Source organism: Myxocyprinus asiaticus, chromosome 38 (assembly GCF_019703515.2).
Source record: "Myxocyprinus asiaticus isolate MX2 ecotype Aquarium Trade chromosome 38, UBuf_Myxa_2, whole genome shotgun sequence".
Lineage (NCBI taxonomy): Eukaryota > Metazoa > Chordata > Actinopteri > Cypriniformes > Catostomidae > Myxocyprinus > Myxocyprinus asiaticus.
In genome coordinates this window covers 29,399,834-29,417,162 of record NC_059381.1, presented here as the reverse complement: position 1 = coordinate 29,417,162, position 17,329 = coordinate 29,399,834, and the positions used below count along the sequence as shown (strand labels likewise).

Sequence of the window (17,329 nt, the reverse complement as noted above, 5' to 3'; positions counted from 1 at the left end):
ATGTGACAGTCTCCACGGGTCGCGAGGACAGGCCTCTTCCTCCCCCATCCCAGGCTGTTCCGGAGGTGGTCACAAGGAGCCGGTAAGTGCTTCGATGTCCCTGGACTCAGCACGGCCACAACATGGTGTGGCACCTCGGGCTCCGCCCCGCCGCGAGGCCCCACCTGCCGCTACGTCTGACGAGATTGTCCTTTTGGTCCCCCTCGCTCAGAGCTTGGATGCATGGCTTGCGCTTTCCAATCTGTCACAATGGCTGATCCGGACCGTCCGACTAGGCAACGTGATTCAGTTTGCCAGGCATCCACCCAGGTTCAGCGGTATCCACTTCACCTCTGTAAAGAACGAAAACGCTGCTACCTTGCGTGCAGAGATCGCTACCCTCCTATGGAAGGATGCGATAGAACCTGTCCCTCTGGCCGAGATGAAGAAGGGGTTTTACAGCCTCTACTTCATTGTACCGAAAAAAGGCAGTGGGTTGCGGCCAATCTTGGACCTGCGAGTACCAAACCAGGCTTTACACAGACTCCCGTTCAAGATGCTGATGCAAAAACGCATTCTGGCAAGCGTACATCATCAATATTGGTTCGCGGCGGTAGACCTGAAGGACGTGTACTTCCACGTCTTGATTCTACCTCGACACAGACCCTTCCTGCAGTTTGCATTCGAGGGTTGGGAGTATCAGTACAAGGTCCTCCCTTTCGGTCTGTCCTTGTCCCCTCACGTTTTCACGAAGGTCACAGAGGCAGCTCTTGCCCCGCTAAGGGAGGTGGGCATTCGCATTCTCAACTATCTTGACGATTGGCTAATCCTAGCTCACTCTCGGGATATGTTGTGTGCACACAGGGACCTGGTGCTCTCGCACCTCAGCTGACTAGGGCTTCGGGTCAACTGGGAAAAGAGCAAGTTCCTCCCAGTTCAGAGCATCTCTTTTCTCGGTTTGGAGTTGGACTCAGTCTTGTTGACAGCGCGCCTCATGAACAAGCATGCACAGTCGGTGCTGACCTGTTTGAAGGTCTGATCTGGAGTCGATTCGGACAGGCACAGGTAGACCTGTTCGCCTCCCAAGAATCCTCCTACTGCCCGCTCTGGTATGCCCTGACTGAGGCACCTCTCGGTATAGATGCGCTGGTACACAGCTGGCCCTCTGGACTGCGCAAATATGCGTTTCCCCCAGTGAGCCTACTTGCACAGACCCTGTGCAAGGTCAGGGAGGACGAGGAGCAGGTCGTCCTGGTAGCACCCTACTGGCCCACCCAGACGTGGTTCTCGGACCTCACGCTCCTTGTGACAGACCCCCTTTGGTGAATTCCCCTGAGGAAGGACCTTCTTTCTCAGGGACGGGGCACCATCTGGCACCCGCGACCAGACCTGGCATCTGTTCGCTAAGTGGTGTTCTTCCCGATGGGAAGACCCCCAGAGATCACAGTCGGATCGGTGCTTTCCTTCCTGCAGGAGAGGTTGGAAGGGCGGCTGTCCCCTTCCACCTTGAAGTGCGTATGTAGCCGCTATAGCGGCACACCATGACACAGTGGACGGTAGGTCCTTAGGGAAGCATGACCTGATCATCAGGTTCCTGAGAGGTACCAGGAGGCTGAATCCCTTCAGACCGCACCTCATTCCCTCATGGGACCTCTCTGTAGTTCTTCAGGGTCTACAGAGAGCCCCCTTTGAGCCTTTGCAGTCAGCTGAGCTTAAGGCACTCTCCTTGAAGACTGCCCTCCTGACTGCGTTCACTTCCATCAAGAGGGTAGGAGACCTGCAAGCGTTCTCTGTCAGCGAAACGTGCCTGGATTTCGGTCTGGGCTACTCTCACATGATCCTGAGACCCCAACCGGGCTATGTACCCAAGGTTCCCACGAACCCTTTTAGGGACCAGATGGTGAACCTGCAAGCGCTGCCCCAGGAGGAGGCAGACCCAGCCGTTACATTGCTGTGTCCGGTGCGCTTTACGCATCTATTTGGATCGCACGCAGAGCTTTAGAGTCTCTGAGCAGCTCTTTGTCTGCTTTGGTGGACAGCGGAAAGGAAGTGCTGTCTCCAAGCAGAGGATCGCCCACTGGCTCATTGATGCCATAACTATGGCATATCACGCCCAGGACGTGCCGCCCGCGGTAGGACTATGAGCCCATTCTATCAGGGGTGTAGCGGCCTCCTGGGCCTTGACCAGGGGCACCTCTCTAACAGACATTTGCAGAGCAGCAGGCTGGGCAACACCCAACACCTTTGCGAGGTTCTACAAAGGTTCTGGCACGCACAAGCCGGTAAGTCTGGGACAGCCGGCCTGGTGTATTGCTTGCGCACAGCACCTTTCACCTCCCCTGAGATGAAGATGTGCGCCGTTAACTCCCAGTAGTGTTCACAAACTGTGTTCCCTGGTTGATTTCCTCCGAGCCCTGTGGCAGACGAGTTTTCAGAGAGACTCGCTGCTGGCCCAGTACACGTGCTAACTAAAGCCCTGTACTGGGGCAGGTGCTCCGCATGTGGCGGTTCCCCATAGGTAACCCCATGCGACGTATATCTTCCGCTAATTCATTTCCCTGTTGGCAAACTGCGTCTTCCTTGGGCAGAGGCCCCTCTGCCCCAGTTTCCATGCTTGTAGTAACTCCTCCCCCCTAGGGTAGGACCTACCATGGGACTTCTCCACATGGCATACTTCTGACATAGCTCGGCAAGTCCATGTGACGTATTTCCATTTAAATAACCCCCCCCCCCCCTCTCATGGGCAGGATGTGGTCTCCGCGGTGTCCTCCCCTTGGGAGGAGTGGGAAAAAAAAGGGGATAAGAGGCCACGACTGGGCTAGCCCGTCTCTATCTTTTGGGTAGTCGACTTGTCCCAAAGGGCCGTTCGACACTCATAACAGTGTTGGGGGAGGTTACGTTTTGGCCTGGTGCGCTGGCTATGAGGCTCACAGTGGTCTGCCCATCACACACCGCCAGTTCACGTAACACAGTTCAGCCAGTTGCGGCATTTTGTTTAGGTACCATTACTGTCACTACATCGACACAACGTCGAGTGAGTGACAGATAGGAAACATCCTGGTTACTTGCATAACCTCCATTCCCTGATGGAGGGAACGAGACGTTGTATCCCTCCTGCCACAATGCTGAACTACCCGCTGAAATGGCCAGGACCTTGTCTCGGCTCCTCAGCATAAAATCTGAATGAGTGGTTGCATACCAGCTCCTTTTATACCCATATGTCCGGGGGAGTGGTATGCAAATACCACTCGCCAATTTTCATTGGCCTTTTATCAAAGACCAGAGGTGTCTCGGGCTCCCAAGAGTGACCCCTAGTGTCACTACATTGACACAACGTCTCGTTCCCTCCATCAGGGAACGGAGGTTACGCAAGTAACCAGGACATTTTATATGTTTTAAAGTTATGACAATTTTTGCACTGGTGGGGCCCATTGTTATGACTAGCAGTCAATAGAAATGTCTTTTTGTTTCTTCTTCAACATGAAAAGTTTAAATTGAGCTGGAAAATGAAATCAATGAGCCAGTGTGTTATGGTGTGGTGTGTTGTGGGCCAGGTTTGGTGGGCCGCTCTGGGCCAGAAAGTCCAGGGCCACTTTTTAGTCCCAGTCTGCCCCTGTCCAGAGATACAGCCAGAGCTCTGAAACAGTGCAGAGCGAAAAAGCTTGATGATTCTAGTTGGGCTTTACTTGATATCACGGCAGCCAGCGGAGACCATAAACTTATGTGACCTATTTGAATTCAACTGAGAATCTTCTATTTTAATGCTCAATACTGAGGAAGTCGAACCTCTCAAACTGACAAGGTAAAGAGACTACAGAATCAGCTTGATCATATTTTTATCAGTAACTGCTTCCATGTCCAATAGAAAATTGTATGCAAGCATCTCATTTAAAAAAAATAAAACCTGCTTTCCATGGGCTGTGATAGCACAGTGTTTATAAAGCACAACAGTACCCACATTAGGGATTTCATAAAACCCTTTCTTAAAAGAGTTCTAAGCCATGATGCAAACCAACCAGCTTCAAGGCGAATTACAACATTACAAACTTTGATTTAAAGCAAAAAAAAATAAATAAAAAAAAATAAAATCTGATGTAGTAGATTGTGTACTTGACGACTTTAGTAAGGGAATGAACTACAATCCAATGAAGCATTGCAAATGTCATTATCGAATAAAAAAGGATAGACAAATATACAATTATTGATTTGAAGTTGTAGACTGTAAGCATAGCAACAAAACATTTTAATTTTGTCACCAAATATTCAGATATATACAATGAAAGTAGTTTGAAAGTGTAGAGAGACTGACTCAATTCTGTCATTCACAGCGTCTCATGGAAGTGGATGGTCACTTCTGGGATCTTTTGCCGTGATTTTTTTGATGAGATTCTCTGATTGGTGGATCTCTCTTCAGGATCATTAGTAGTGTAATTCTTCACCAGGAATTTTGCTATTCAATATGATTTTTTTTTTTTAAGCAACAAGGACTGATGGCTTTAACAGAAGTGAATAACAAAGATTAATAACCTCTGAGCTCAGTACTGTATGTCTGTCTTTAAATGTTAATCGTTAAAAAGATATCGTTAAAAATGTATTTGTCTATGGAGTAAACAAATGGAAATTTAACTGTCTGTTGTGCTCTATTGCACTAAGCAAACAATGCCAAGTTTTGTGAATAAGGTACAATGTATAATAAGCCAAATTTACATAGAAAATGCTAATGTTTTCGCTGAAAGAATGACAATACGGTGCAGCACTATTTGAGCACATTTATCACCAGGTTAAACTGAACTGTGGGTGGTTAGTGAATAAGACGCTGCTTTGTGCTCTAAAACACCTCTTTACCAGTATTCAGGGAGTTGTCATACAGTGTCCTCAGAGTGTGTTCTCATTTTGATTGATTGTTGTCAGTGTGTTGTCCTTGTTCGTCACAGAAAGCTTGATAAACCACAACACCTGTCTGTGCTAGTAGCCTCACTGTTTGCTCCAACAGCAGAACTGACAAGAATGGGCCAGTGATGTGTGGACTGTTGTGGAGGAGCTAGTTCTCCCACAGGCTATTTATTGCTCATTATTTCCTTGTAAATGTGCATTTGCTGCCATTTCTGGCCCATTCGCTAACACTCTCCTGTTCATGTTCGCCTTCTGTTTGGGGTATTGGCATTGCACTTCACATGTTTGTTTTAGTTAATGAGAATCTACTTTAATTCGATTTTGATGAGCATCCGGGCATCGGTCAGGAAAGCCTGTCCAAGAGAGGGAGGTGCCAACTACACACACATTGATCATCTTTTGTCTGTGTGTACATTACATTGCTTACTGCTTAGATCTGGCCCCCTATAATGAGTAGTTTTACCTCTGGTGAAACTGTACATTTCAGTGCCAACAATTTCTTCAAACAGGCCTCAAATGCTATGTCAAGAACAAGTGCGTATTTTGTAGTGACATTTGGACTAGATTTAAAGACTTAATTACTTTTAGAATGACAGGAACTTTATCTCATTAGATTTTTACTTCTTTTTAAACTTGATGGAAGAAAACTTCTTTCGGCTTTTGGATCATCCGCATATTTGAGTTGGCACAGATTTGACGCTGGATGCCCTTCCTGATGCAACCCCCAGTGGCTGGGGGACTCTCACTGACACCTATGGGGAAATTAGAGTCTCCAATTCACTTAACCTGCATGTTTTTGAACTTGTGGGGGAAACCGGAGCACCCGGAGGAAACCCACGCAAACACGGGGAGAACATGCAAACCCCACACTGAAAGGCCCAGTTGAGCCGGGACTCGAACCCAGTACCATCTTGCTGTGCTAACCACTGAGCCATAGTGCCGCCCCACTTGATGGAATAAAACTAAAATATAAAATTACTGTAAAAGATGACGCGAGAAGCAGTTTTCCTTCTTAAGGTGAGGCTTTATTTTTCCTCTTCGCCACACCACTTTACAGTTTTCCTTTTAAGTACTAAGCTAAACACTATCACTCACTGCTTTCACAAATAGACTTTCACTACTAAAAATCCTTGCTCTGGCTCGGCTCTGTCGTGTCCAGTCTCTCTCCCCGACGAAGTGCTGTGTCGCTCTATTTATGCCGCTCTCCCCGTGCTCACTGAAATTAGAGACAGGTGTTAGACATAATTTAGCTCAGGTGTAAGTGCCCTTACCGCTTTCTCTCTCTCCGGAGAGATGCTTGACCATGCCCCCGCTGCCACATATCCCCACCGCCCGACTCAGGCCGGGGCGGCATCCGGCCTGCCTACCACTCCCCCCCCATTCCTGGAAAGGAAGTCGGCGACAGCCATCTGCGCCCCCGGTCTGTGGACCACCTTGAACTTAAACGGCTGAAGAGCCAGATACCAATGGGTGATCCGGGCGTTAGTATCTTTCATGCGGTGGAGCCACTGGAGTGGGGCGTGATCCGAGCAGAGGGTGAAGGCCCGCCCCAGCAGGTAGTATCGGAGAGTGAGGACCGCCCACTTGATGGCGAGAAACTCCTTTTCCACGGTGCTGTACTTAGTTTCCCTTAACGAGAGCTTACGGCTAATGTACAGCACCGGGCACTCCTCCCCCTCCACCACCTGTGAGAGTACGGCCCCCAGCCCCCTGTCTGAAGCATCTGTCTGTAAAATAAAAGGGAGAGAGAAGTCAGGTGAATGTAAAAGCGGCCCCCCGCAAAGTGCAGCTTTAACTTGCGTGAACACCCGTTGACACTGCTCCGTCCACTGGACCGGATCTGGAGCTCCCTTTTTAGTGAGATCAGTCAGTGGGCTGGTGACGTACGAATAATTGGGTACGAACCTTCTATAGTAGCCAGCCAGCCCCAGGAACTGTCTCACCCCCTTTTTGGTCTTGGGTCTCGGGCAGGTCGCAATCGCCGCTGTCTTGTCAATTTGGGGATGCACCTGCCCATGGCCCAAGTGGAACCCCAGATACCGTACCTCCACCCGTCCAATCGTGCACTTCTTCGGGTTCGCTGTGAGTCCCGCTCGGCGCAGCGATCTCAGAACCACCCTCAGATGTTGCATATGCCGCTGCCAATCATTGCTATAAATGATGATGTCATCTAAATAGGCAGCGGCGTAAGCTGAATGCGGTCTGAGGATTCGGTCCATGAGATGCTGAAACATAGCCAGGGCTCCAAACAAACCGAACGGAAGTGTCACAAATTGGTGTAATCCAAACGGTGTGGAGAAGCGGTTTTCTCACGGGAAATTGGTGTCAAGGGGATCTGCCAATAACCCTTCGTCAAATCCAATGTCGAATAAAAACGAGCAGTGCCCAACCGATTGAGCAACTCATCAACGCGAGGCATTGGATATGCATCAAATTTAGACACCGCGTTGACTTTCCTATAATCCACACAGAATCGCACAGACCCGTCACTCTTAGGTACTAGAACAACTGGGCTGGACCAATCACTGTGGGATTCTTCTATTACCCCAATATCAAGCATTGCATCCAATTCTTCCCGAACAATTTTCTTTTTGTGTTCGGGTAATCGATAGGGGCGGCTACGTACCACCACCCCCAGCTCGGTCTCGATGTGGTGATGGATGAGGTTTGTGTGTCCCGGTAGAGGGGAGAACACATCTGCAAACTCCTGTTGCAACCTAGCAACCTCCGTGAGTTGACTCGGTGAGAGGTGGTCTCCGCAAATGACTGGGGTGAACTGTTTATGTTTTGAACTCACCTCCAGTCCGAGCTCCGCCTTCTCGGGAACTACTGTAGCCAACGTCACGGGAACCGCCTCCCTCCACAATTTCAGGTGATTGAGGTGGTATATTTGACGAGCGTCCCCTCTATCGGTTCGTTTAACCTCATAATCGAGATCTCCCACTCGTCGTGTGACCTCAAAGGGTCCTTGCCACTTGGCGAGTAATTTAGAGCTCGATGTGGGAAGCAATACAAGTACTTTATCTCCCGGTGCAAATTCCCTTAGCTGAGTTCCCCTGTCATACAGTCGGCGCTGTCGTTCTTGAGCTTGGAGCAAATTCTCCTGTGTTAGTTGCCCCAAAGTGTGGAGTTTTGCCCGAAGATCAAGAACATACTGAATTTCATTTTTACTGTTTGAAGGTCCCTCCTCCCAGGCCTCTCGCAATGCATCAAGCACGCCACGTGGGTGTCGCCCATACAGCAGCTCGAATGGGGAGAAGCCAGTGGAGGCTTGCGGGACCTCTCGTACTGCAAATAACAGGGGGTCGAGCCATTTATCCCAATTTCTAGAATCATTGTGCACGAACTTACGAATCATGTTTTTGAGGGTTTATTAAATCGTTCCACCAGGCCATCCGTTTGAGGATGGTATACACTGGTGCGAATCGATTTAATATTTAACAACTCGTACAGTTTGCGTAGTGTTCGTGACATAAATGTTGTGCCCTGATCGGTGAGGATTTCTTTCGGAATCCCCACCCGGGAGTTTATTTTGAAGAGTGCCTCCGCAACACTGCGTGCTGAGATGTTGCGAAGAGGCACTGCTTCTGGATATCGCGTTGCATAGTCTACTAGAACCAATACAAAGCGATGTCCGCGTGCTGACCGTTCTAATGGCCCGACGAGGTCCATTCCAATTCTCTCAAAGGGGACCTCGATCAGAGGGAGAGGGCGCAATGGCGCTTTTGGGGTGGCTGGTGGGTTAACCAGCTGGCATTCGCGGCATGCCGCACACCACCTGCGGACATCGCCGCCAGTGCCTGGCCAATAGAAACGGGCTATTAGACGGTTCAGTGTTTTCCTTTCTCCTAGGTGACCCGCCATGGGATTATAATGAGCCGCCTGGAATACCATTTCCCGACGGTTCCTTGGAATCAAAAGTTGGGTTGTATCCTCTTTGGTCCGAGTGTCCTGTGTCACTCGATACAACCGCTCATTTATAATTGCAAAATAGGGGTATGAAAGGGCGATGTCAGGCTGGAGTCGTTGACCATCGATGACTCTCTCTTGGTCAAAGGCGTGTTTGAGGGTTTCGTCTCGCGACTGCTCCAAAGGGAAATCCCTGTCAGGGAATCCCCTGAGAAGGGGAGGGGCTGCAGCCACTCCCCCTCTCTCGTCATCATGACGTGGAGCTGTCGAGGATGGCCCCGGCTCTGCCTCCCCGTCAGAGCATTGCACATCACACATCTCCCTATTTTCATACAGGACCCATCCGCGCAAATTCTCTTTAATAAAACTCTAAAATCAGGCCAATCAGTCCCCAAAATCAGCGGATGGGTGAGGCGGGAACTAACCGCGGCCTCCACTCTATGCTTTTTCCCCCGAAATTTAATTGTCAGGGTCACCACTGGATACTTGTGAATATCCCGTGTACACATTTCACCTTCACCATTTTAGTTGTGACCAATGCCTCGGGTTGAACCAGGCATTGGTGGATAGTGGTTTGATTACAACCGGTATCCACCAACGCTTGGTGAGTACCCCCTTGACACTTACCGGTATCCGGTACGCTCCGGCCCGGTCGGGGGCAGCCTGTGGGAGGTCAGAGACCCGCACCACCATCCCCAGCTCCATCAGAGGGGTCTCCGCACCTCCAGCAGGCCGGCCCAGGTGCTACGCCCGCACTTGCGTCGGCGGGTGCACCCCCCCTGAGGGGGAGAGCGGCGGGGCATTGGAGTAGGGGAAGGTGTCGCCTCCCACACCCGGGGAACTGGTCTCAGGGGCTGAGGTCCTCCTCGTCTGCGTGGGGCAGGAACGGGACCTGGAGAGAGAGCAGAACAAGAGGAGAGAGGGGAGGGGGAAGAAACAGAGGGAGGAGAGAAAATGTAGGAGGGCTCTTCCGCCCTCGGGATCACCGCCATGTGGTCCTCCACAAGTCGGATAGCTTCCTCCAGTGACACCGGGCGGTGGCACTGGACCCACTCTGCCGTCCCTTTTGGCAATCGATCTGTGAACTGTTCCAGTACCACCTGGTCGATAATTCCCTGGACGTCGCGATCCCCCGCTAGCAGCCATCTTCGGCAGGTGTCACGGAGCCACTGGGCAAAGGCAAACGGGCGGTCGGAGCTCTCCAACTTCAAGCTCCGGAAGAGTTGACGACTTTCCTCCGGAGTGCGACCAACCCGTTGCAAGATGGCTCTTTTCAAATCTCCATAGGCCAGGAGGCTCGACGCTGGCAGTTGTTGAGCCGCGAGCTGGGCTTCCCCGGACAATAGTGGGATCAGTCGGGCTGCCCATTGGCCGAGTGGCCAGCCCCAGATCTCGGCGGTCCGCTCAAACAAATCCAGGAAGGCCTCAGGGTTGTCCGCCACCCCCATTTTCTGTAATGCTGGTGGGGGTAACGGTGTGGGAGTGTCCGGGGTCGCGGCTGAGGACGCATCCTGGCTGAGGAGGCTCCGGATTTTCTGCCGGTCCTCGGCTTGAGCATGCAGGAGCTCGAAAAACCGGCGGTCTTGATCTTGTCGGAGCTCAAGCAGTGTCTGTTGGTGGCTCTGATGTAGGCTGGCGAGGGCTTGGAGGATCTCCGCCAACTGGGAGGACTCTACGGGACGACCTCCATCCATCTTCGACCCAAACTTCAATTCCCGGGTTTCGACACCAGTGTAAAAGATGACGCGAGAAGCAGTTTTCCTTCTTAAGGTGAGGCTTTATTTTTCCTCTTCGCCACACCACTTTACAGTTTTCCTTTTAAGCACTAAGCTAAACACTATCACTCACTGCTTTCACAAATAGACTTTCACTACTAAAAATCCTTGCTCTGGCTCAGCTCTGTCGTGTCCAGTCTCTCTCCCTGACTAAGTGCTGTGTCGCTCTATTTATGCCGCTCTCCCCGTGCTCACTGAAATTAGAGACAGGTGTTAGACATAATTTAGCTCAGGTGTAAGCGCCCTTACCGTTTTCTCTCTCTCCGAAGAGATGCTTGACCACGCCCCCACTGCCACAATTACAAAAACTGATTAGCCACGTCTGAAGCATTTGTAAAAATGCCAGTTGCGGCATAGCTTTGCATACTGTACAATGCCTTCATTTGATGAATGCAGCATGATGCGACATGTAAAAACTAAATCGTAGGGGGCCTGGGTAGCTCAGTGGTAAAAATACGCTGGCTACCACCCCTGGAGTTCACTAGTTCGAATCCCAGGGCGTGCTGAGTGACTCCAGCCAGGTCTCCTAAGCAACCAAATTGGCCCGGTTGCTAGGGAGGGTAGAGTCACATGGGGTAACCTCCTTGTGGTCGCTATAATGTGGTTTGTTCTCGGTGGGGCGCATGGTGAATTGAGCATGGTTGCCGCGGTGGATGGCGTGAAGCCTCCACACGCGCTATGTCTCCGTGGCAACGCGCTCAACAAGCCATGTGATAAGATGCGCGGGTTGACTGTCTCAGACGCGGAGGCAACTGGGATTCGTCCTCCGCCACCCGGACTGAAGCGAATCACTATGCGACCACGAGGACTTAGAGCGCATTGGAAATTGGGCATTCCAAATTGGGAGAAAAATGGGAAACCCCCCCCCCCCCAAAAAAAAAAACTAAATCGTGTCTATTATAATCAACAAAGCTCTACACTTAAAAAGCCCCTCTGTGACATACACCCTAATGACAACTATCTTTAAAAGGCATCCATTTGGATATTTCTTTAAGTGAATATGACGTGTTCCAAATTTCCTCTTTCCACTTGGTTGTTTCCTTGCTCTGTACATTACGCTGGAGTCTTGTAAGTGTCATTACAAGCGTTAGTGATACATTTAAAAGGAAGTAATCCAAATCGCATCCACCCTTCCCCTCTGCTGTCGGAAACAGCTTACAGAGGTGCTCTATAATCTCCTGTCAGCCATACGCATATGCTAAAAAAAACACATTTTGGAATTTGCACAAATGTCATGCTTTAGTTCCCCCCTTTGTACCTTATACAGAGGCACATGTAGTGCTCGTGTGAAAGGAATCTTTTTTTTAAGCAATCTTTGATCATTACGCTGTGGGAAATTGTAATCGACATGCAATCATCTCGCTATGCAGCTTGCTAGCATGCCGCTGAATGTGATGTCTTCTGCAGCTGTACTTTAGTGAAGTGGTTGCTGTTAATGACTTGGTGATAATACTAGCAGATGCAGATCTATAAACAGCATATTTCAAAGCAATCAGAAAAACTCAAATGTTTTTCTCTAAAAATAGTTCATAATTTAGAACATTATGATATTTATCCACATCATGGCTATACCTGCAGAGAAGACATCTAAAACCAGCCTAAGATGGTTTTCTGTTCTAAGCTAGTCTTGAGTCTGGTCAGGCTGGTCTGGTCTGCTTATTTTTTTCCCCCAGCAGGTATTGCTTGAAATTCACACACAAACACAGTGAACACAGAGCATAACAATACAGCTCTTAGTTTTTACACACCATTTGTAAATTAGAACATTTGACGCTGTCCAAGATTGTTTGCCGGTCAGGCTGATCTGTTGGCTGGTTTTAAGAGGTTTTGGGACACTTTTCTGCTCAGGCTCAGGTCAGGCTGGGAAATCAGCTGGCCAACCAGCTAAACTAGCTGAGCACCAGCTAGCCCAGGCTGGTAGACCAGCTAGACCTGCTAAAGACCACCTTAAACCAGCTTAAATCACCTTAGGCTGGTTTAGATGATGTTTGCAGCAGGGCGTTCAGTCTAGATGCACAATGTGGACCTTTTATTTTAAAGTTAAATAGTCAATAATCTTACCGCAACTCTTTAAAGGGCTCGGCCCTCACATGTGGCGTCTCCACGGAGTTACTGAACACGGCTCCCTCCGCTCCTGCAAGCACAAAGCAAACCAGAGACTAGCATCAGCCATGCTCTGTAGGAAGCTGCAGTCCACATGCTAAAATCAATGGACATAATCTCTGAGGTTAAAGTATTGATCCACATGGTCTGGCTCTGTCCCTTCAGACATTGCCTAAAGTCGAGTCATAAAAACCTTTTCACTAGGCTTTTCTAAAGCAACTGAAGCAGATATGGCATGGGTTGCAGCCTCAAATCAGACCAATAGTCTTGAGTGAGTGTTGTGGTGCAGCTTGTTGGAATACACAGTGATAATTGAAACTGAATTGCAATGAAGTCATTTAGACCAGTGTTTTTCCCAATCCTGGTCCAGGACTACATTACACATTTTGGATGTCTCCCTAATCTAACCTATTCAACTCATCAGATCATTAGTAAAATGCTCTTTGACCTGGGTTGCATCCAAAAGCTAAAAAATGCTGCCTCCCATATAGAAATATCATATTTGGCCAAACATGAACATATACAATTATAAATCATATATTTGAGCATCTATGTACATATTTAAATTCCACTATATTTGGGAAAATAAAGTATACTGTATGTTACATATGAAAACCGCCATTTTTGTAGTATTTTGAAATATAAGCTGCATATATGTAAAAACATGTGACTTATATCAGTTGTGATTAGCATAATATATTGCCATATCCCAGATTTCTGTATGGATTTGCAGGCTATATTTGCAATTAGGAAGACATCAAGGCATGTACGAGTCCGGTATTTGCATAACATCCTGCCTACAAAGATGCCTTCAACTGGTCGGCCTTCAACTGCCTATGATATACCACAGTCTTGTTCATGCAGTTCAGTGGTTGGTCTGAATGAGTGTTTGAAAGCAGTACATTGGTTTATAAATGTCCATTTGTTTCATTTTTTTTCCCTAACTTCTGACTTTTGTACTGAGAATTAAATGAATAGTTTACCCAAAAATGAAGAAAAAAATAAATAATAAAATCTGTCATAATTTGCTTGCCCTCATGTCGTTCCAAACACATATGACTTTCTTTCTTACGCGGAACACAAAAGGAAATGTTTTAATGAACATTGCGGACTGTCCTATTAATTCAATGGCAGTGCATATTGCATTTTTAGTAGTGCTGTCAGTCGATTACATTTTTAAATCGTGATTAATTGCATAATGTTTTGTAGTTAATCATGATTAATTGCAGATTTTGAAAGTGCTGAAATTTGACACTATATACCGTATACTTCTATTCCTCTCAAAATGCATTTATTTCCATCTTAGGAAAGAAAACAAAACAATATGTAACAATATAATTCTTTATTAACATTTTCCAAACAAAGCCTTCTACAGTATAAAGAAAGAAATGCACTAAAATATCACCAATTCAAGAAACATTAAACTTTTCCTCAAAGTCTAAGTGGGAGTTTGACTCATTAAAAGAACTAGTCTTCCCATAGGTTGCATATTCATTACAATGAGCATTAAATCTCTTAAACTCTCATCCTTCACAATATTAATCAGCTGGCAGACTGTGGCTATTCACTTTGTTACAGCAATTGTGAAGCTGCGTTCATGATTCGCATCAGGATGGCAATGCCAGTGTCAAGCATCGCTTTGAACTCCACATGAAAAGCGCTTGCAGAAAAAAGTCTCATTCTGCGTTTTGGTGATAGTTAAGACTTGACGTGCTTCTGTGGTAATTAAAATGTGCCTTACATAGGCTAAAAAATACTTGATTTCTATCACAAGTCCAGTCTGGGCTTGTTTTAACATCAAATAGCGTTAAGAGCTCCTTTCCTCATAATTTTATCACTGACAAGGAAGCGCTGTTGTGTGTGTGTTATGAAGTGTGCGTCAGTGTAATGAGTCAGTAAAATGGACACATTACAAAGGTTCCGCCCTTCTAACAAGTGTTTATGCTGGTTTATGCTGTGTTAACTGTAAATGCATTAATCGTGATTAAGAAAAATTAACGCGTTAAACTTATGAATTCTGACATCTCAAATTTTTAGAATGGTTTATTAGCCCTAAATGGTCACACTTTATTTTATAGTGCCTGTGTTATGTTTTTTTTTTTAATCAAAAGTATGAAGTAATATTATTTAACTACATGTACATAACTGTTTTGTGCAGCTGCATGTAAATACACTTTATTATTGTTAGTTATTACTATAGTAATTAATTTGAGTACAATGTAGACCTAATATGTGTAACAAAGACACTGCAAAATTAAGTGCTTTCCACTAAACAGCACAAATTTTCATGTGAACGTGTCACTGTGAATGAGCTTCTCTCATAGCACTCATGAATGGGAATTTTTCTCACCAAAACATATCTTATGTCTTTGAATATGACGCACAAGGCACATGGACTACTTGTATGATTCTTTTGGGCACTACCCCCTGCCATTGAGCTGAGATCCGCAATATTCATTAAAACATCTTTTGTGTTAGGCATAGATAAAAAAAAAATACATACTCATTGTAAATGATGATCGAATTCTAATTTTGGGGTGAACTATTCCCTTAAACATTGTATCCCCTAGATATTTACTTGATTATTTCTTAAATCTCACTTGAATTTGTTCTAGACCACAAAACATGACGTTATGGTGCTTTGGAAGGCTGTCTGAAACCAGCTGTCTTAGTAAGTACCATCACACAAAAATACTGCCTTTCAAGCAATTGGCTAACTGGGCAAAGAGGCAGGAAGGCAGCTTTCCTTGGTTTTGAACACAGAAATCTCAATGCAAGTGGAGTATCCATATAGCAGGAAGAGTTCTTCTTTAACTATACCACAAGAGGACCTGACTTGCACCAATACAAAAATATCTTAAAAAACAAAAAAGAAGAAGAAGAAGAAAAAAAAGAGGATACCAACAGCCCAGCATGGTTTGGGTGGTTTTGGAGCATTCAAATGATGTTTCCTGCAGAGATGATATCAAATTACAGTGCCTCCTAAGAGGGTTAAATGCTTCCTAAAAGGGGGCTACAAGGCCTCAGGTGGGAGTGATATCAATTGGCTTAATAGTTGCCCTGGGTGGCGTAAGATCTGTTGCCCACATGTAGGTTGTGAGATGAGCGTGGAGCTGAGGATGTCTTTGTTCCAAAACTCAAGGAGGGACTAAAGAGGTTGCAAAGCAATTCTGTTCACCGCTGTTGTTTTATTCCAATAATCAGGCTGTCAACAGCTTAGCACTGTTCACCTCAGGCGACTGAGTACAGATTGTGGGACACAATTATGATTTGTAGGAGCTTTAAATGAGCTGATTGTATGAGTTCCTGCTGCAATGCTCATCCACATATACACAGTAAACTGTATTTGTGTACACACATGGGCAAACATCAGAGTGTCCTTCCAGTAACCCACATACAATTACACTCATGGCTGATTTATCTTCTGAAGAGGCTCTTAATCAACACAACCTCCGAATACATGCACTAAATCAATAGGGTTATTACACCTGCAGTTAACGAACAAGAACAGAAGTAAATGTTTTAGAAGTCCCTGCAAATACGAGACAATTGGCAACCCTAATTTCAGGGTACATGAACTTTCAGAAGTAACATGTTGATTTCCTTTGTAATCATGTTGGTTGATAGAAACAAAATAATAACATAAAACATCAAATAATTCACAAATCCATTGCTAATATTTAATGATGTTTTTGCTGCTGTTTAGTTAAATGGATATTAAAAAAGACTAACAGAATGATAAGTGAAATTGAGGACATAGGACATTGCAAAAAAGGCAATATCCACTTAAATCAGGAGGATTGAAATTATTATTTTTCAACTGCACTATTCGCATTTTGTACACTTAATTGTAATAAAAGAAAAACGACCTACATTTACATCTTTAAAAATTTATTTATTTATATATTTATTTATTATAATTCTTCTAAATGAGTTTTTTTATATTTTATCCAACATGTTAAGACAGAGCGGGACATGAAAATGTACTGTATAACAGGAATGACCCACCTAATACTGAAAAATATAGCAGAACTGAAAGTAAATGAAGTGTTCCAAGAACAATATATATTCAAAGATAAATATATACATCAACATGCCGTGTGCCTGGAGTTGATAACATCTGCCTTTTGGATAATAGAGGAAACAGGACAGGCTACATATGAGATCAGATACAGATCTCTCCTGTGGGATGTTGGGTGGGCTTGTTCATGGAGAATAGCTACAGGGTGGGTGCATGGCAGATTCCATCAAGGTCACAACTTCCTCCAAGTCACAGCTACAAAGTGTCCATGCCCGAAGGCCTTGAGACTTTGCAGAGAATGAAAAACAAATCTTTTTTTTTTTTTATATATATATGTGAAAATAATACTCTTCTGCAGAGCTAAATATATACACTTCTCTGGCAATAACATATATTATTTTGGCAGCTTAAGAGGACAACACTTCAAGATGCCGTGCAGATATATATGGGCATTATGAATGGCAACTAGATTATAAAAAGATCAATGACTGCCTGTGGATTCCCTTTCAGGCCTCAAATGTAAGTTTTGTTTACAGAGAAGCATTCACTGTCTGCTTCCCATGAAGTCACACATAGAGAGAAAAAAAAAGAAGAAAAAAAATCAGGCTTTCACAGACCCATCCAAGTATAAGTGGCAACATTTATGTTA

The 17,329-nt window shown here is 46.1% G+C and overlaps 1 protein-coding gene across 4 annotated transcripts in view; it reads right to left on the bottom strand.

The window, feature by feature from the left end:
• LOC127429013 (delta-sarcoglycan-like) overlaps positions 1–17,329 on the bottom strand; it is a 152,133-nt gene that overhangs the window by 13,754 nt on the left and 121,050 nt on the right. For 2 of the 4 annotated variants that reach the window (XM_051677740.1, XM_051677738.1), the window contains one exon: positions 12,618–12,690. In XM_051677740.1, coding sequence (XP_051533700.1) covers positions 12,618–12,690 — 73 coding nt within the window. Of the gene's footprint in view, positions 1–5,882; positions 6,089–9,408; positions 10,673–12,617; positions 12,691–17,329 lie in introns of those variants that run through there. The other 2 variants (XM_051677741.1, XR_007895217.1) reach the window with 2 other exon arrangements.